The following is a 20,893-nucleotide window of genomic DNA, read 5'->3' as shown; positions in this document are numbered from 1 at the left end:
GCATTTCATTAATATTTTAATAATTCACAGGTCTAATAACTATTTATAAGGACCTAATATGCCCGCTACTACTTAAGTTAGTTCTTGTAACAAATCCTCTTCTATAAACTGGAAATTTCCTTTCAGGTTCTTTTGTGAGGTACTCTCTGGTTTGACTATATTGATTTGCGTTAGTATTTGCATTGTATTTATTAAACGCAGGTTGATTCTCTACCCGCAAGGACTTTTGTCCTCTTAAACTCTCTTCCTTATTAGACTCGACCGTTTCAAAACTCACTTTACCATCCCCTTTACTTTGTTTGGTGGAGTTATTAGTGTCATCATCAAAAGTTGGTATTGGTATTTTAACGTATAAAATATCATCGGATTTCTTGGAATCGTTGGATATGTGGTACTGCACGTTCTCAACTTCGGTGTTTTTGATTACGTCAATGAGACTCTTGATCGCCGATAATTTTGAGTTTTCCGGTGATTCTACACGGCTTGATTTGGCATCTGGTTGGGTATTGTTTGGTGGCATCTCTTTATGGAGGTAAGAGACCGGCCATCTTCGTGGTTGCCCAAAACCACCTAAAACGAGAGAAAATGTAAATAAATAAATAAATAAAAACGCCTTTGTTTTAAAACTTGGCGAAGGTCAGCTATGCTAACTTAACAGAGTAGAATGATTCATTTTCAGAATCCATAAAAATAATTACAAATATGTACATGAAGAAAACAAGTTATAAATTGGTAAACTTATTCTCGCATAAGTAATTTTTTCATTTTACGTTTCAACATATTAGGACACATATCTTCAAGTTGACCTAAAGTGTACTGAAGCATAGGAAAATAAGCTCTCAATAATGGGTTTAGTTATTTTAGATATTTCATAGAGTAAATTGAAGCATGTCTTGACCAATTTATGAAGAAAGCAAGCAAAGTGTAGCTTTTCTCGATTGGAAATATTAAACAATTTCAGTTCAGAAAGTTTTTGACTTACACGATCATAATGTCCAAGCTGTCAAATTAAACGTATGCAAGAAAAGTCAGACTAATTAAAATATTAAACTCCAAATAGATTTGTGAAGTATGTAAGAAACGAGAAGTTAGGAGATCAAATACTTAGACAATACAAAACAAAAAATAAATAATTAGTAGAGTGAAGGGCAAAACAATAATAAAAGAACAACGGACGCCATTGCACAAAGAGCTGAGAAAATCAGAGATCTTAAAAACAGCTTTACTGGTTATGCGTAGCAGTATAAAGTCCAGAAGTCTATTAATGAATCTCTATCGAAGGAAATAAAGAATCTTAAAAAAGGGAAGAACTCAAAAAAAACGTTTAAAGCTGAAATCTCTACATGTTATTAAGATCCTATAATCCAGGACCAATAATGTAGTTTTAGTGGGTGTCTCCAATACTCCTGATCAGGGTTGCCACCTTTTCTGTTTAGAAAATCGGGACAGAACTGACACAAATTCCAAATATTATAAAATTGATTTAAAAAAAAAACTACTCTTAAATTTGTTATCTACATTTTATTATATTTACCTAAAAGTAAAAACTAAATAATATTATTTATTAGAAATAGGATCCAAAAAGAAACTTAACCTGACTACGTTCTAATACATTTGACTATTTATTTAACTACATCTAAAAAGAAAAATTAATATTTCTAGTTTTCTTAAATTTAAGAAAGGTACTAGGTACACTATAAACTAATTCTAACTAAATAGAAATGCTAAAAACTAAAGTTATAATTTTATTTATTTTTAAAAGAATACTTTTTATTTGATTTTGCTGCCAAAATAAGAGATGATCATTTTTAATCTTCTCTAGGAATTCCGCATATTAATTAAATCCACTGAACATCTATTCCTTGTGTTTGTCCACTTTAACGACATCGATGAAAAGATTCGCTTGACATAGGCATTAAATGGTGGAATACTTAATAAAAAAGAAATTATTTTCAACAATGAGGGCATTTGAATTAATGTAGCTTTAAAAATAGATTGCCATTTATTTATAATTGATATGTTCTTTTCAGAAATTTCTTTAAGGCAAATTTTTATAATTGAGTATTCATTAAATAATATATCAACATCTATTTCATCTAGTTTTAAAACATTTACAATTTTTAATAATTCATTAAAAGAAAATTCTTTTTTAAAATTTAATGGCTGTATTATGAAAAAAATATTCTCAGAAAAATCAAAATTTTTTTCCAGATAATTTATTGCCCGAGTTAAAACCAAGTTAAAATCATTAATTTAATTTGTTTGTTCCATAGGTTTTAGGTTCTTGATATTTTGCATAGCATAGGATCCAAAAAATTCTTCTTCTAAACGGTTCTCTAAACTTTTCTTGAAATTCAACATAATTTCAAATAATTCTGTAGTAGATTCATTTTGTAAAATTAGTGAGACTTTCTCAAAAACGGGAAATAAATTGGCACAAAAATGTAAGTAAATGATTGTCTTGGAGTGTAAATAAGCGTCTAAGTCACTTCCTTCTTCATATTTCTCAATTTCGAGAAGTTTTTTAATAGGTAAGGGACATTCATTACCCAATGAAATAAAATAGGATAATATTGCAGGGTAGTTTTTAAGAAGTCGCTGAATAGCAGGCCCTAAACATAACCATCTTGTTGGAATATATTTTAATAATTCTTGCCATTCTAAATCTACAAACTCAACAAATTCCTTTAAATTTTCCCTTCAGGAAGCACTAGAACTAAAGTAGTTATAAATTTTTAAAATAATTGTTTCAACATCAAAATTTAATTGCTAAAGAGAAAATTTAAACGTATTGTTAACAACATGTGCCAAATACCCATTTTTAATTAACCGAGAATTTTTTTCTGTTAAAAGAGTGTAACCAGATCTATTTTTCCCGAAATTTGCGTTTGTGTTGTCAGCACTAAAAGCAGCGAGATTTTCAATTTTTAAATTTACTCTTTCTAGTGCTTTGGTAACAGAATTGGCAATTGCATCAGCCGTTTCTAAAGCTTCCTCAAAGAAATCCAGTAGTTTGGATTGAACACCTTTTTCAATTGAAAAATATTGTAGGCAGATGGTATACAATTTTCTGTTTCCGTTATTAGATGTATCCGTTGCTACAGAAAAATAATTATAAACCCCTTTTCGCCAATTAAATCATTTAAAATCTCTTCTACAGACTTTGGCCCCAAAATACTTTTAACGATATTTTCCACTTTGGTTCTCCCGCAAGACATTTTCTTACAAATATGTAAGTCATACAGTATTTTCGGAAGAAGTTTTATCCCGCAATCTAAAGAGTTATAGGATTGATTGTTTTTAACACAATGAAAAATTTGTGCTAACTCGGCTATTATCACATTACTAGTGTTTTGTATGTTTTTGTTATCAATCATGTTGTTAGTATTTGTGACTTTTCCGCATTTTCACGTCTTATATGTTCATGTCCATCCTTATGGTGTTTAATGTCACTTAAACCGCCATGAGAAATAGAAAAGTCTTTTTTACAAAGAATGCACCGGGCATATAGCTCATTTGATATATATTGAATATTTCCTTAATTAACTCATTGAATACTTCCTTAAGCTCATCTTTTCATGCAATCTAGAAAAATAATGAATACAGATATCTTTCATTTTAAATCTAATTAGAATAACAGAACCACATCCTATCTAATACTATTTTTAGAATAAAATATTTTTAAAATGCTAGAAATCTTATTTGAACCAAAAAAAAACTACAAAAATATAACTACTGAATAAAATGGTTTTATCTTACCTTTTAAAATGCTTTAATGAAACACACACACTTATAACGTTGATTGAATATTGGATTGAATTACCCCTATTATCAATCAACGCTTATAACGTTTATCGATACACCGCGATATTTAAAAAAAAATCAACTAGCGTCAAAGTCAAAATCGTGCTTGCCGTGATAGATTAACAGAACGGTTTAGTTCAAAAAGCCCTGAATTACTAAATACTAAATGGAAAAAATAACAAAAATAATATATTAATTCGACTAGCCAAGACGTTAAGCGTTGCTGCCAACTCTGCGACCCGCATTCGTTCGAAGCACGGATGCAGATTTTTTTTGATAATTTATTTTTCATTTTTTTTCGGGAGTAATCAGCCAAAATCGGGACATATGATCTTAAAGTGGAGACGCGGGACTTTAGTAGTAAAATCGGGACTGTCCCGACCAAATCGGGACGGGTGGCAACCCTGCTTCTGATAATCAAAAATATAAAAAAGATAAAAGGTAAAGTACAAATTTATTAACGGTTTGCGTTGAAGTTGTTAGCTTTCTTGGAGCGTTTCTTTAATTCCTTTATTATTTCTTTACTTTATTTAGATTTTTTTAAATTTTTTTCGGCTGCTTTAGTGCAAAATGAGAAAGCTCCATCAAAGAGTTAGTTTTTCCTCAAAGTTTTCAGCTTCTTTTGTTCATATAATATAATGAAATGATCATTTTTCTACATAACCCCTGTTTTGCACTAAAAAACAAAAAACAATAACGTTTCCATATTTTTCTATTAACGGCATTTAGAGCACTTAGTTAAAGACTCCCTTATGCTTAATATTTTGATTAAAAAAATATATATATTTCGATTCAATATTTTTCTGTTAAGGACATACAGGGTATATAGTCAAAGACTTTCGTGGACGTACATTTTTGAATCCAAGGGCAGAACTCGGAACTAAATCATTCAACATAAAAAGTGTATTTTTTTTGAAAATAATTGACAAATTTATTAACGTTTTTCCCCTAAAGTTGTTAGATTTCTCAGTTGCTTTTATTTCTTTATATTATTTATCATTGGCATTTTTTTGCCTACTTTAGTGGAAAATGAGAAGGCTACATCAACATGTTAGTTTTTTCTTAAAATTTTTTGAGTTATAAATGTATTTCTTATATAATCCCTGTCTTGTACTTCTAAATGATACAATCGACAATAACTTTTAATATTTTTCTATTAAAGGCGCACAGGGTATCCACTTAAAGACACCCTTGGATGTAAATTTTTCAATCCAAGGGCAGATCGTGGAGCTAAACAATACAACATAAAAAGTCTCCCTTCACGAAAATTATTTACACATCTATTAGCGGTTTTTCTTCAAAGTTGTCAGCTTTCTCGGTCGTTTCTTTAGTGTTCGTTTACTGTATTAAGATTTCTGGCTAACGTCCAATCTGTCAATTCAAACGTACGCAAGAATTACAATACACAATAATTATAATTGAGAGGTTGTCGAAAATGAAGTCTAAAGTAATTAAAATTTTAAACTCCAAATAGATTTGTGAAGTATGTAAGACACAGAACGAGAAGTTAGGAGATCCCTAACTGTACCCGAACCGCCTGCTGCTTCAAGATCACAAATACTTAGTAGGGTGAAGGGCAAAACAATAATAAAAAAATAATGGACGCCACTGCAAAAATAACTGAGGAAATCAGAGCGCTTAAAAACAGCTGTGCTTGTTATGCCTAGCAGTATAAAGTCCAAAAGGCTATTAATGAATCTTTATCGAAGGACATAATTAATATTAAACAACTTAATGAGGGAACTAAAAAAAAAACTCGCCATTGCTGATATAATTTTAGGAAATTGTGAAAAAAATGTCGTCAAAGAGGAAAGAAATTAGAAAAATCACCAGTAAAAAGTGTGGATTGACAAGAACAGAAAATATTTACTTAAATAATGACAAAGAAAAATTAAAACTCTGATCTGATCAAAATAAGAGATGTGAATGATGTGGAAGGGCTTCTTTTATAAGAGTCTCTCAGTTCCTAATGTATCGATAGTCTTATGTGGTTTGTATGTTTTGACTATAGCATTCAGTGACCCTACCTTATTCTTTCTAAAAAAAAGCTGTGTAACATGCGATACAATTAAGGAAATAGATTTTTTTTGAACGGTTTTCAGTATTTTAATGTAATTTATATAAATATTTATAGAGTTCCTTAATTTTAATACACTTGTTTTTGCAATCACTTCGGGTGGCTTTTGATTTGATAGTCCTTTCAGAAACTCGTGTTTTTAATAGTTTAAATAAATATATATTGATGGATGTGTATAATGAAAGTAAAATAAAAAAATGTGATGGTACGATTATTTATGCTAAAAGTAAGTAGTTTTTGAGCTCTGAAATGATTAAAATAAATAACACAAATTTTTGAGAGTGATTCTAAATAAGAATTCTATTACTATAGGAATTATTGGTAATTAAAGATGACCATCTCTTTCAAGATGTTTTTGTGACTGACTGGAATGAATTATTGCAGAATGATTTTAGACAATGTTCTTGTGAAATTTTTATTGGAGGCAAATCTTGATATCATGTCTTATCACTCTAGGTACTCTAGGTTAAATTTAGAAATAATAGCAATAAATTGCAGTAAAATTTGTATCAGATCCTAAAAAACATCAAAAAAATAATTTAACAAACCAAAGAATTAAATCAGCAGTAAGATAGTCCTATGGTTGGAACCTTTGGTATGACGCTCAAATTACAAGACTAACCAAAACTATATATAATAGAAATATGACTATTGGACTATTGTAACTTCAATTAGGAGAAGAGAAAGTAAAAAATAACAAACATACTTAATAATATAGGAATTATAGAAGTATGTTATCAAGATTAATGAAATTGGTAAAAATACAATTTTACAAGAAGTCGTTTGGTGAAAACTAGACGGAAATCCTGAAAAGCTTTGGCAAACTAAGAAAGATGACAAACTAAAGGCCACCTAATAGACATATTAGGGTACTAATGAGCGAGGATGGTAAAGACCTTTCAGTTGCACTTGAGATGGCTAATGATTCTAACAAATATGCTAAATTAGCTGGTAAAATTGATGTTCTAAATGTTGGGGTGAATGATAATATACGAATTAGAAGTTCCATGTTTCTTATCCCAATTACAGAAAATTAATTATTAACTCAAATAAATTCTTTAAAAAATGGATCAGTGGGTCTTCGTTGACTTATCGAAGGCATTTGATACCATGACATTCTTATGAAACTAGGGAAAATAGTTATTAAAGGAGTTTCCTTAACTATATTTAAGTCACATCTCACTAATCGCAAGCAAGTTGTCAGGAAGGTGCAACAGTTTGAGTTCGATATTCCACAGGGAATTATGCTAGGCTGTGTTTCTTACTTATGTCAACAAATTAACAAGTGTTACCAGAAAAGGCAAAATCATTTTCTTTGCAGATAAAACTGTACTATTAGTCAGAGCTCGAACATAAGATAATGTCTTTCGGGAGTGTGACGAGAAACTGTCCAGGGTTTAACCCTGGCTTGATTCTTAAATTAATCTGTAAATATTAAATACAGAAAAAACTAACTTCGTCACCTTTGGTATGTCTTCTAGGAACTTACTTAATAAACAATCTCTTCTTTTGCATAATTATGACTGCAAAAGAGGGGCTTCACAAATATAGCAAACAAAATATAACCAAAGGAAGAAATAGTGTGAAATATTTAGGGATATATTTTGATCAATCTACTATATAATTTCTACGAATTAAGACATGTAGTTTCATATTCTTTATTGAGGATGTTTTATAAGTTGGCTCAATTTTGACTTATGGTATAATAGCTTGAGGTGCAGCTTGTAAAAATTTTCTATCCCCACTCTTTTTACACAAAAGTATGTTGTTAAGATAATGTTTTTTAAAAATATAATGTACCCATTAGCAATATTATTTAGAGAGGCTAATTTGTTAAATATACAACAATTGTACATTGGAAATGTAAGTAAATTTGAATTTAGAAATAACAAACTTGAACAAGGTCTAATGGATTGCTTAGAACTCTCAATATTTTGCCTCAAATTTTTAACATACTCTAGTATGAAATTTATAAAGGAAAGAGTTGACTAACTTGATTTGTGGCTAAGTGATAATTTTGAGAATATCTGCCACCAAATAACTTATTTTATTAGTGTAACTTTATAGCGCGTAAACTCAACTATAATCTGGGATTCCTTTTATACTTTTTTCTGCCTTATCTTGTTGTAGGATTTCGCCCATTATAAATCTTTATTCTTACATTTTTAGATCTTTCCATCCAATATTTCTTACATTGTATTTTTTTCATATAGTTGTATAGTATCTTTTAGGATGCTGTAAAATGATTAAAAAAAATTTAAGGTGCACACACAGACTTTTAGTTCCAGCACTTAAACTTAAGTATCTTTAATCTTGTAAATGTCGCAAAGATTATAATGGGCTTTTTGAGGAAGCCTAGACAGCTGACTTCGGAATATAATCTTGTTATCAAAAATCACACCCAAATTTTTGTATTCGTCAACAACCGGTATTAACTATTACCAAGTTTTGAGACGCCCAATTTAGCTGACTTAAAGTAGATTATGGGATTCAATTTTAACCCATGCTTAAAAGAGTATCTAAAAACTGACTTCAAACATTCATTAGGCCTCCTAGCCGCCGCGCCGCAATTGTATCGGGCCTGGTAAAACAAAGCTGAATCTGCGTCTCATCAGTGTATCTATGGCTGTTTTTATTACGAAAATACTCCGACATATCAGCGGTAAAAATGATAAAAAACAAAGGATCCAAAAGTGATCATTGGGGAACCCCTCTATCCACATACGATGGCTTGGACTTAGCTCATCAATTGTGACCGACTGCGATCTGTCATCGAAATAATTGCGAATAAATCGAATCGTTTTAAGTTTAAAACCATAGTAGAAAAGTTTTGCATAGAGCAGTGCTTGGTTCAAGGTATTGAAGGCCTCGCTAAAGTCCAACAACACCAACTTTCACCTCTGTCTGTAGGCAAAAGAATCCATAGTTGTAGTACTAAAACCTTTACGGAATCCAGGTTGCAACTTAGAAAATAAATTACTATCAGTGAAGTAATTCATGATTTGCCTATGAATACATTTTTCAAATACACAAGTAGAAGTAGTATACTATTTGGCCGCTCTAAACCCACTTATTAAAAATAACTTTGCTTTCAACAACATATTATTTTTGTTCTCAATGGGAAATACTTTGGGACAAAAAAGAAATATCAGTGAGATTTTCGTGTTATTAATGGGGCTCATACCTGGTTTAGGAGGACTTAAAAATTCACTATCGAATTGTTGCTCGTACTCGTCCAGGCTCGGCTTAGGTCCCTCCGGCCTCAAAGGTGCACTCGGTCTATCAGGTCTGTATCCGTGAGTGTGAGGAGGTGGTGGAATGTAACCGGAGGTGTGCCATGGCCTTTTATCAGTGTCAAACCGGTCTAGGACGTTGTGGATATAAGGGTAGTATTGATCGTTACATTTGCGCCATTGGGTTCTGGATGGTCCTACGTAGCACCTATATTACACAAAGAGTTCATTTCAAAATGACTTTTTGCGGACTATCAAAGACTCATTGGTTCAGTGATGTCTAGAAAGGCATTTGAAACTTCACATGTATTCAAGCCCTTCTGATTTAAATGATTTTTTTTTTCTAATTTATAAAGGACCTTGAAATTCTAATTCTAGAAAATGTAAATATATAATATATTATTAAGCAGATGATAAAATTAAAGTATCTAACTATTGTCCTATAAATATTATAGGAAACTGCTAAGATTATTAAAAAGCGTGTAAAAGACATTGCTGGATTTTCTACAATCTAATTCAATCTTATCAAAAAATCAGTACGGTTTTTGAGGAATTTATCTATTTTTTTAATGCTATATTCATACTTTAACTCAGTTAAGATAAATGATAGAGGAGTGGCTGCCAATTCTACGGGCTTATCCTGCCCCAGCTTTTATTTAAATTTTAAAGAAAAATAACTTTAATTACCAGGAGTAAGGATATCCATTCGAGAATCCGCAATGATGATCGGGGCTGCAGCAGTAGTCCCAAGCATCGTGCTCGCCCCCTTCCAACTCGCAGTACCAAAATCCGGTGACGCGGTTTTCTTTACAAAGGGTACCGCGTTTGCAGGGCCACCCTTTGACACTGTACACCCTCCAAACGTCCAGCGCGTTTACATAATCTAAAAAATATTAGAGTTTTTTGAAAGGAAACTGCAGAATATGATTGTATGGTTTAGTATAAGATTCGTAAAAAATAAAAAGTTTCTCTGGAATTGTAGTTTTCGTTGCCACCCATATTGCGCATCATATACAATAGATAAAATAGATCATTTGGTTTAGGTCTTCTTACCAAGGTATGTAATTATTTTAAAAATGTGAATATTTAACAAACTTTTAGCGATCAGCATGTTTTGATGGAGGCGCAAGGAAAACTACAATTTATTTGACATGAATCTTCAAATAACATTCGGAAAGATAAAATTTGTTTGTCCTTTTTTTATCCGCTTATATACAAGATGTAATCTAAAGATTTTCGTCAATTAAGTTAGGAACAATTTAGGCTTAAAAATATCGGCGAAGGAGCGGGGAAACCAATCACATTTTTAAACTCCGAAAAAAAAAAGTTTTATATTATTCTTAGATTATAAAAACCCCTTTGTTAGAAACGCTATTATCTAAACGTTTCTATGCCTTATTAGCCTGAAAAGTTTGAGAAATAACACGATTAGTATAATTTGGTGGATGCACAGTAACACGCGAAAACTGTTGGTGAAGGAGCCAGGAAAAAATATGCGTTGCAAAAAATTTACACACACGTACATTTTTAATTGATATTTCAAAATGTCAAAAAGGATTGGTAATTTTTATGCACTTGAATGCGAGATGGAAAATGCACCTCACATTCAAGTGAAGTGAGTAATTTTTTAATCAAGGCTCTTAAAACGATTTAGATTAACGCATAATTTAAGCTTAAAGATATTGGTGAACGAACTGGGCAAGCAAAATGTTGCTGAAAATTGTCTTAAATGTTAAAAGGATCTTGAATTTATCATTTAAAAACATTAAACACGAAAAATCTTGACCTTTTCTTTATTAAAATATATATCTAGCATTTTAATGTACATTTGGCTGAATAATTTAAGACATATCGCAATTAAGATATTTTGGTGGAGGAACCGAGAAATATAATACTTCTAAAAATGCCCTACTTTGCATATATTTTGGCAGAACTCATTCTACAAGTGAAATTGTGTGCTTTAAAATATTGGCGAAAACACCAGAAAACACCTTTCTTTAATCATTAAAATTTAAAAAATAGCGCAAGAAATATCATTTATAAATTTTAAATTCGTATTTGGGAATCAAATATATGTACATTTTCTAGGGAGATTTGTCCACTCGAATTCGAGATTTGTTTAAATGGAAGAGTTTTGTTTTCTCTGGGGCATCTTAAGTGATTCCAGTCTTTTGCTTGCGTCTTTAAATGTTGGTGAAGAAACCAGGAAATTAGTACAATATGTGTAACAGACGGAAAACAATATGCTTATAAAAAGTAGAAGATCAAAAAGGCTTAGTGATTTTTATCCGCATTCAAGTGAAGTGAGTGTAAGATTCTTCTTCATTGGGACGCAAGAAAGTGATGAAGTGAACGCATTATTTAAGTCTACAGATATTGGTGAAGGAACCGGGAGAGCAAACTTCTCCTGACAATTTTTTTTAATGTTAAAAGAAACTTGAGTTTATCATTTGACAACATAAAATACGAAAAAGTTAAGCTTTTATCAGAATTAAGCTGTTTTGGTGAAAGAACTAGGAAACGTACGACCAAAAATATCATATTTTACATACATTTCGATGGGATTAATTCCATTAGAATTTTTATTTGGGATAGTTTCTTAAATAAAATTTGGGGTTTAAAAATATTGGTGACGGAGCCAGAAAACAATTACTTTTAAATTATTAAAATCTTTATAAAAAGCTTATTAAATGTAATATATAAATTTTAAATTCGTATTTGGGAATTAAGTTAAAACATTTTTAGGGATATTTGTCCGCTCGAATTCGAGATTTATTGTAATGTAAATTTTTTGTTTTCTCTGGGGTAATTTAAGTGATTTCGCTTTTTGTTGCTTGGGCCTTAACATGTTGGTGAAGGCACCAGGAAACCAATGTAATTATGAGTTTAAAGATTTTGGTGAAGGAGCGTGAAAACTCTTTTTTATTTAATCTAAATATAAAAAGAGTATAAAAGAAGGTTGATGCTATTTTAGTTCACTTTAATCCGAAATTCAATCTAAGGTGATTTATTTTAACGCATTCGAAGTGATTCTGGTCCTTTTGCTTGAGCATAAAAATGTAGGCGAAGGAACTAGGAAACTAAAATTAAATTATGGAGTTTTATTTCTTATACCTCTTGCATCATTCTCAAATCCCTTACTAGAAACCCCATCGTGCAAATGCTTATATGCTAAATTTACACACTCAGGATTATGATTGTCCCAAGTGAACAGCCAGGACGTTGGATCGTCAACGTAGTCAACATTCGGCAACAGATCTCTCTGCATAATATCAGAGAGATAGCAGTTATGTCCTATTTTAGGACCATCAGTGCTAAAAATTTGACAAATCATTAACTATTATTTTCTTTAAAACATATTTCAACTTACACAAAACTGAAAGTCATACACCTAAACGCATTTCCTTGTCTGGCTTTGGAACATTCTACTTTGCAATCCAATTCAGTAGGAACATACAAAGACTTTATGGTGGCCTGGGGTAATAACTTGGCGGCTGATCCGAACCCAATATAACACACTGAAGAAGAGATTTATTAGGAAAAAGTTTAATTTGCTTCAAGATAACTTGCATTGGTCAATTTTCACCCCTTCGTCATTTTTAACTGGAGCTTTTCCCCCAATACCGAAGTGATTGGGTTCACAACCATGTCCATAACTGCCCCGATCGTATACTTCAAAACCCGGTTCTGGTACAAAATGGGATTTGGGATCTAGATCGAAATAGGGCCAATCGGTCAGTTGACAGTTGTCTATTATTCCTCCAATTATTGGAGATCCATATCTAAAATCATTTTGATGTAGAAAATCTTAATTTGGCAAATATTAAAGACACAAAGTAAAAAACACAAGATATTTAATACTGTCTTGTAATGATTGATTTCTGTCTCCTCCTTCTTAAGCAAGCTTAAAAAGACTTACCTAAAGCTATAAGCTCTACAGGTGAACCTCCTGGACCTCAAACACTCCAACTGACAGTCCACAATTGATTTAACAGTAAGAGAGTCTCTTACTACTGAATGGTCCAGTCTTTGACCACTTCTCACTCTCCAAAAGCATTCTAGGAACCCAAGGTTACTCCATGCTTACCATTTTTTAAAATTATGAATCCTTACCACTCTCTTCTCTTCCTAGCACTAGCATTGGCTCTTGACATCTGACACGATTATTCATGGTGTAAATGTCAAAGTCTTTATCAGGTTCCAAGTCCGTATAATAATCTAATTCTTTATGGTTTCTAGTGCTCAGATAGCAGTTGTCTGCTGCCAAGTCCCCCACATGTATTGTATACCTAAAATCCCTAAATTATTAAGGAAAAAGTAGAAAAATCAGGGTGTAATACCTGAAAGCATAAGAAGCACAAAAGAACTCCTTCTCATTAACACACAACAGCTCACATTCGTAAATATTTGGCACCGTAAACAGCTTTTTCACTACGCTCTTGTGCAGACGAAACCCAGTGGCACTACGCAGAGAACATTCTAAAAGAGAATTAATTATTGAGCATCAAACGAGAAAATAATCAATTGTCTATACCATCTTTTAAAATTGGAAATGGAGGTTTTCTGGGTTCGGCAGGTGAAATATGGTTATCCAGTTCAAAGCCGTTTGAGTCATATGGTAAGTACCCAAGTCCATTAGAAGCGGGTCTTGATGGAGGTAAGTAAGGCTCTTGAGGCCTTAATAAGGGTCTTCCAGGCCGATCAGAACCATATCTTTATAAATAAAAAATTCGTTAAAATAGTATTTCAGTTTTAACGACTTCTCTTATAATATGGCAACAACGCTAGCAAGAGGAGCTATGAATATGACTAAACTATGCGGTGTTGCCCTATGTTTTCTTATCTCTATATTGCAAAGCTTACAATGATGACTGTTTGTCTCTCTCAAATTTGTTGAGGCCCCAGTAGTTGTAGCTCTTTCTATCCCCGTAGCCTTGGTATTCCAACGAGAGGCCTCCTGTTCCATAGGAGCCACCATAAGCGCCCCAATCTTCTGGTATGTATGGTTTTGGTGGGGGTTTTGTTGGAACGTAGTAGTTACGAAGATCTTTATGTCTGGAAAGTCGTTTTTAAGGAAAAATGTGAATGGACCTTTTTAATATGAATTTACATACCTATTTCCATAGGCGTAAAATAACAGGGTGACATTTTTTTGTTATGTTATTTAGGAAGGAACTTTATTTTTAGCAGAATTTATTGGTTGAAGCTTCAAAGGGTGCCGCCATTTTTTTTTCAAATATGTCGTTGTGGTGAAACAGTGTTGCCAGGTTTTGTCAAATTTCATCAGATTTTGTGATCTTTAATTGTGGACACAGGATCTAATTGACAAAGAACTAATTGAGTACACTATACTACGTTCCCAGTTTCTGATTCTTGTATGTCCTTAGAATGTCTTTGACTGCTTATTTCTATCTGTGGTAGAACCTTTATATCCACTATATATTTTTTAGCGTTAAAAATCATACTTTAATTTTTAATAATTTCACATGAAAAGCCAATAGTAAATCTGGCAACTGCCTTTGAATCTGGTGATTTTTAAAATTTTTCCACCTGGTAACACTGTTGTATCTTAAGGGGGGTGTTGCTATATTGAACCGAAACAATGGGACTTCCAAATAATACTTAAAATATAGAAGCTTACTGTCAGTTTATAACTGATTTTCTAGATTTTAAAATTAATTTGAATATTATACGGCGATATAAAAAAGAAATCAAAAATAGGCCTAAAATGCAGGTATTTATATAAATAGTGCTCGTCATGTAATATGTGATATTCATGCACTGGAAAGTGAGAACTGTACTGCCTAATATATCACTTTTCATTACGAAAATCATTTTGAATTTCGCGCGTTTAGTCGGAAAGCTTCTTCTTCTTCTTCTTCCTTTATTTTCGTTTGGCCTTTGAAGGTACTTGGCCATTCTGTATTTCTTTGTTAGTCCATTTTCTTGCCTTGGTTCACTCTTCGTCTTGTGGTTGTTATGTAGTAACTTAGTTGAATTCTTTAATTATTCCTTGTATTTGTAATTTCATTTTTAATTTTTACACTTTCGCTACTTTACTAGCATCTTTATTTGATACTTTTAACTTTGTTTAACTACGCCATAAATTAAGAAAGATTGTTGATGTTATGCACAATATACTTATCGAATTATGTAGGAAGGTTGTTGACAATTCTGTAAAGATTCCTCACAATTTTATTTTGTTCTTTTCGAGAAATCCGTGTGTAACTTTTATAATATTTTAGTGAGGTTCATACAATAATGAATGAATTGATATTAGTGTTTCTGCAATACTGCTATTGATGAATTTGTGGAATGGATTAGGATCATTGTTCCTACACACCATTAGAATATGTGTCATGTCAGCCACCTAATTTATCTTTTTTCTTTCTAAATTTTCGTTTTTGAGTAGTTCCAAGGTTGTTTTTCTTAGTTTCAAAGTTGCTGTTCTTTCTGCCTATTTTAGCGCTTCCTCATTGCTGATGTTGTGCGTTAAAATCCCCAGCTATTATCATAAAATATAAGAAATTTCTCAGGACTTTCGATATATATTTTTTTTTACTGTCATATCTGATGAATTATACCTACTGTAAAGATATTCTTAACACCGAGAAAACAGTTGATTCTCGGTGATTCCGAAATGACACAAGTGGTACACCGCATGACGTCTCGAAGATAAGCGACTCTTCCGGAATGATCAGCCGAGTATATAAGGAGCCGCGTCGCCACTGGGAGTCAGTTGTCAGTTCAGTGATGGTTCGGAATATTGGCGCCAGATTTAAATCAGGCATTAATTACCGGAAAATCAATATAAGTGATAGTAGCGCTATACCTCACATCCCCGAATAGTATCCCCGTCCCCTCTTAGGTCCTTTTTCTTGACCTCGTATTTATTATCCTTACAGACTTTTACTTGAGCAACTCCTTGATGCATTTTGGAAAACTTACACAAGTGTTTAATTGATTGAGGATTATATTATGTAATCGTAATTTATATGTGATTGTAGCATATGTGGATCTTATATTGAGAAACCTAAAATTTTTTATCTATTTTTGTCTTAACTAGTTATAGACATAGTATAGTGTATAGTGTAATTAAGAGTGTGTTGTCCTGTTTTTTTTGGTACTGCCATATCTCCACCACTCATCATCCTCCTCCGTTGGGATGAGATGAGTAGGAGAGTTGTTCTAGTTCCTTAGGTTCTGATAGAATTGGAAAGTTAGCAGCACTGTAGCTAATCGACAGTTGACGTATCTATCTAATGTGACACATGTCACATGTCAGTTGTTTTAAGATGATGTTAAGAGGCAATAATTAACGAGTCATATTTTGTGATTTAAAAGTAAAATATGGATAAGAAATGGTACTTGTGACCCATGTGCATACATTCGTTAAAAATTAGGGATTTTTGGTTTTAGGAAATCGTTCATCAATGAAATTTTCTTATTTGACATTTCATTTTTTAGTGACGGCTGTCAAAGATATGACATCTCTTAATAGAAGCCCGAGTGACAGACGTTAAATTCTTATGAAAATAAACAACAAAAATCCCTACAATAATTAAGTTGTCAATTAAAGATCTTAAAACAGTCGTAAAAAAATATAGGAGAAAGAATAATCAAAAATCCCTATTTTTCATCAAGCCTATGTATGGAAAAGCGTGCAAAATGACCCCAAGCAAACACTCATATGATTAAAAGAACAAAAAACATCGTATATCTCTCGTCCTACCTAAAACGATCTCCATATTCTTCTCCATATCTCCAAAACTTTTGACCCGAGTAACCGTTATGCAGACGATACCGATCTTCAAAATATGCCGGTTCTAAAGGTGGGATGGGAGGGGATTGATGGTACTTATCATCCAGAGGTACGATAACTGGATATTTCTTAGGAGGAGCATGATCAAAAGAGGAACCAGGAAGGTAATGAATTCCAGAAGGCCTCTGACGTTCCCCGTGATAATCAAAACTATCTACATTGTGTTCATTGTAATGGTAACTGCTGTGATGTGATTCGTGTGAGTGATGATGGAATGAGTAGTCTGCAAAAGAAAAAGACAATAAATAAAACTATTAGGGTTACGTTGGAATGCGTTTAATTGGTTTTGTACTACAATAACATATATGGGTTTTTTTGCTTAAAAATCTATAGGCAGTGCTAAATTTTCTAAAGTTACACATTTTCAATGAAACAAAGTGATGTAGTCTAAGGAACACGTAGGCATAACAAATCCCAAATGAAATTTTCCTGAAGATATTTACCTCCTCTTCGGTTTCCGTACTCTTGTCTTGTTGTATCGTCATAGGGAGGTCTTGGAAGAGGTGGAGAAGGTCTTCGATCAACTGGCGGAGGAGGCGGGAGGAGAGGTCTGGGTCGTAGATTATCTTCTCTGTAACCATCTTCCCAATTATCAGTCGGGCGACGTAGAGGTGGAATTATGGCTGACAATGGTCGTTCTGAAATATTTAAGAATAAAATACAGAGTGGTACATTCACATGCATGTAGAGATCGCTAAAATTTCATATGGTACATAATAATAATAAGGCTTTTATTTCCAACAGTCACCCACTTACAGGAAATACAGAAAGAATTATGTACAACAGGTTTAAGGTTTAAAATTAAATAATACAATATAATATTAAGCTAAAGGAAAAGTTATGGAAGAGGCTTATAGGCTAATAAAATTTTTAGAAAACATACATTTACTTAAAGCATTACCTACCTACAAAATCTATAAGAGAAATTTAAGATTTAACATTATTGATTAACAAATCCTACTAAGAAAGATTGAAGCAACAAAGATGTCCAAGTTGTGGTTACAAATAGTATTAAATAACTTACACATATAATAAATCGGCGACCTTCTAAAAATGTTATTTGTTGCTCTATTACACTGAAATGTTCGAGAGTTTTTAGAGTTTAATCTGGTTAACAACAAAGTAACTTTGATTTAACAATGAGCTACAGTCGATTTTATAATTAACTAAATTATATAAAAAGACCACGGCCGCTACCACACGGCGGTCGGCTAAGGCTTTCATGTTCCAACGTGCAAGCATTATATCTTGACATGTTCCTCTTGCTGGATAAGCACCATCGGTCTTGTACATTAAATATTTTAAAAATCTACGCTGAATTGACTCAATTTTATCAATCTCCACCTGATATACTGGATGGCATATAATTGAAGCGTACTCAATCTTGGAGGGAACAAATGAGCAATATAAGAACTGCACCACCCTAACTTCGTCAAAATTGCGACAATTTCTTATTATAAAACCCAGAGACCTGGATGCTGCTATAACTGTATTATGGATATGATTTTTAAAGTTGAAATTTTGGTCAAAAGCAACGCCCAAATCCTTAATTTCAAGACACTTAGTCAAAGGAAAATTTTGTATTTCATAATTATGCTGAATAAAATTTTTGTTTCTACAAAGAGTTTACCTGAAAACACTTTGACACATTAAGAAAAAGTCTGTTATTCCGACACCAGTCATATATATTATTTAGTTCAGATTGAAGCAGTTGGCAATCAGATATGGTTTCTATTTTTCTATACATTTTTAAATCGTCTGCAAAAAGCAGTTTAACACATAAAATAGTAAGTGCAAGGTCATTGATAAACAACAAAATAAGAAGCGGTCCCAAGTTTGCACCCTGTGGGACACCAGATCTTACGATGTATTGATTGGAGCGAAAACCGTCGATTTCGACAAATTGCATTCGGTCTAGAAGGTACGAAGAAAATAATTTTAATACATTTTCAGAGCAACCCAGATAATAAAGTTTTATCAATAAAATAGTGATATCTACTTGATCCAAAGCCTTTTGAAAATCCATGTACAGAACATCCACTTGACTTCTGTTGTTTAGGGCTTGACATATGTATTCGGAAAGACAACATAAATTAGTGATACATGATCTTTGTTCCATAAAACCATGTTGATCGGGCGATATTAGTGTACTTACTTGTGCGTGTAATTGTTTGTGTATACAAATTTCAAAAAACTTAGAAAAATTGCATACAATTGATATCGGTCTATAGTTTCTAAGTTTTGACTTGTCGCCCTTTTTAAAAACTGGAATAACTGGCGCGATCTTCCAACAAGACGGAAACGAACCTGTTTGAATGGATAAGTTAAAAATGTGAGCTAATGGTTTCACTAAAGGTGTAACGCAGTCTTTAACTAAAAAGCTTGGAATAGAATCGGTACCACATGTTAATCTGTTTTTGAGTTTTTTGGGTGCTTCGATTATATCGGACTCTTGAACAGGATTAATTAAGACTGTGTTTTGATTGTGCAGTAAAGTATGAAGAACAAAGCTGCTTGCATCTGAATCAATGAAAACGCTCTGGAAGAAATTAGCAAAAGCCTCGACGATTGACTTGGGATCCGAGAACTCATTAGTGCCATCTTTCACCAACATAATAAGATCTTTGTAAATGAAACGTTTAGTTTAAAAAGAATTAAGCCACACTTAAATACGAATTTAAAGAAGAGTTCACGAGTTCACAGGAGTCGCAAATTTGATTTCTTTCAACAAGTTTTATATGAAGAATTCCAAAGGGGTAATATCTGGGCTCCGTGGAAGCCAACTGACTCGCCCAATACGTCCGATCCATCTTTGGACTTTTGTTTCCGTTAAAAAGGGCTGGACAACCGTCAGTTAAAAAGAGACGCTTATATCTTTATTCTAGTGAAATATTTTTTCCAAGTATTGGCGTTTTCTGTCATTAGAAATTGTAAAAGCCATTAATTCCTTCGGATAAAAAATAGAGTCCAAATAGTCCTCTTAAACCTTGAATAAGTTGCAAATGGTAAGCATGTAACTCGAGGAATTTTTGACTTTAAAGAACGAAGTGTGCGAGTTGCTATTTAACTACTTGTTATTGGATTCCTCCCAAATTCACAAAGGATCTCACTATGACTCATTTATATTTTGCCGTTCATCAGTACTAGTACACCGAACAGCACACATCCTCCAATGGATGTCCTGCACTGGTCCAAAGTGGGTCGAAATGTCCATGGATTAATTATGAACATCCTCTGGATGATAATTTTGTATAAGTCAATGGATTTTTAAATTTGCTATATTTAATGGAGTTTAATTCGCTTTCCAAAAGATGGTTTCAAAAGTGTAGATAAATTACCTGAGTCCAATGGAACTTAAAGAGAAACTCATGAAAATTAAGTTTCACACGTACGCACTTGTCATTGTGACAAGTTAATGACCACCTTTAAATATTAATAATATTAGAAGGTGACGTAGAGTTGAGCTTCTGAACGGTTTTTTTTCTTCATGGCACACTTTAAGAAAGCTTTATACAATAAGAAAGTTACAGTTTTTTTATGATAATGCTTAGTAATGTATTGAAAGGAGAAATCGAAAACCAAAACTGTCATTTATTATTGAGGTCTGATGATGCTCTAGTCGAGCGAAACATATAACCTTTGTCAGTTTATTAAATGTATTTGTGATGCTGTAGATTTTGTGTTTTTACCTTTTATAAAAGCGTATGACCAGCATCTTTGGGATAATGGATGAATTTTTCGAGTTAAGTATCTCCTTTAAGGAACTATCCTCTATACAGGTACGAGATGCAATAGAGTCCCTAAAAACATACACTTCTTAAATATTTATGGATTACTAAACTTTTTAATCTATGCATAAGGGAAACTCCATATCCAAACGGTTTTAAGATTTCAAAAGTATTATCCATTTGGAAAAAAAGGAACAATAATGATGTAAATAACGACAGATCCATTTCT

The 20,893-nt window shown here is 32.5% G+C and overlaps 1 protein-coding gene across 1 annotated transcript in view; it reads right to left on the bottom strand.

The window, feature by feature from the left end:
- Positions 1 to 3: 3 nt before the first annotated feature.
- LOC126743078 (uncharacterized) overlaps positions 4 to 20,893 on the bottom strand; it is a 54,796-nt gene continuing 33,906 nt past the window's right edge. The window contains exons 9-21 of the mRNA XM_050450012.1: positions 17,380 to 17,574; positions 16,847 to 17,159; positions 13,978 to 14,169; positions 13,649 to 13,827; positions 13,455 to 13,593; positions 13,228 to 13,403; positions 13,034 to 13,172; positions 12,685 to 12,896; positions 12,485 to 12,632; positions 12,229 to 12,428; positions 9,802 to 9,997; positions 9,066 to 9,322; positions 4 to 570 (exon numbers count right to left, since the gene is read on the bottom strand). Coding sequence (XP_050305969.1) covers positions 44 to 570; positions 9,066 to 9,322; positions 9,802 to 9,997; positions 12,229 to 12,428; positions 12,485 to 12,632; positions 12,685 to 12,896; positions 13,034 to 13,172; positions 13,228 to 13,403; positions 13,455 to 13,593; positions 13,649 to 13,827; positions 13,978 to 14,169; positions 16,847 to 17,159; positions 17,380 to 17,574 — 2,873 coding nt within the window. The 3' untranslated portion in view covers positions 4 to 43. The remainder of the gene's footprint in view (positions 571 to 9,065; positions 9,323 to 9,801; positions 9,998 to 12,228; positions 12,429 to 12,484; positions 12,633 to 12,684; positions 12,897 to 13,033; positions 13,173 to 13,227; positions 13,404 to 13,454; positions 13,594 to 13,648; positions 13,828 to 13,977; positions 14,170 to 16,846; positions 17,160 to 17,379; positions 17,575 to 20,893) is intronic.

Source organism: Anthonomus grandis, chromosome 12 (assembly GCF_022605725.1).
Source record: "Anthonomus grandis grandis chromosome 12, icAntGran1.3, whole genome shotgun sequence".
Taxonomy (NCBI): Eukaryota; Metazoa; Arthropoda; class Insecta; order Coleoptera; family Curculionidae; genus Anthonomus; species Anthonomus grandis.
This window is presented reverse-complemented; position numbering and strand designations above follow the sequence as displayed.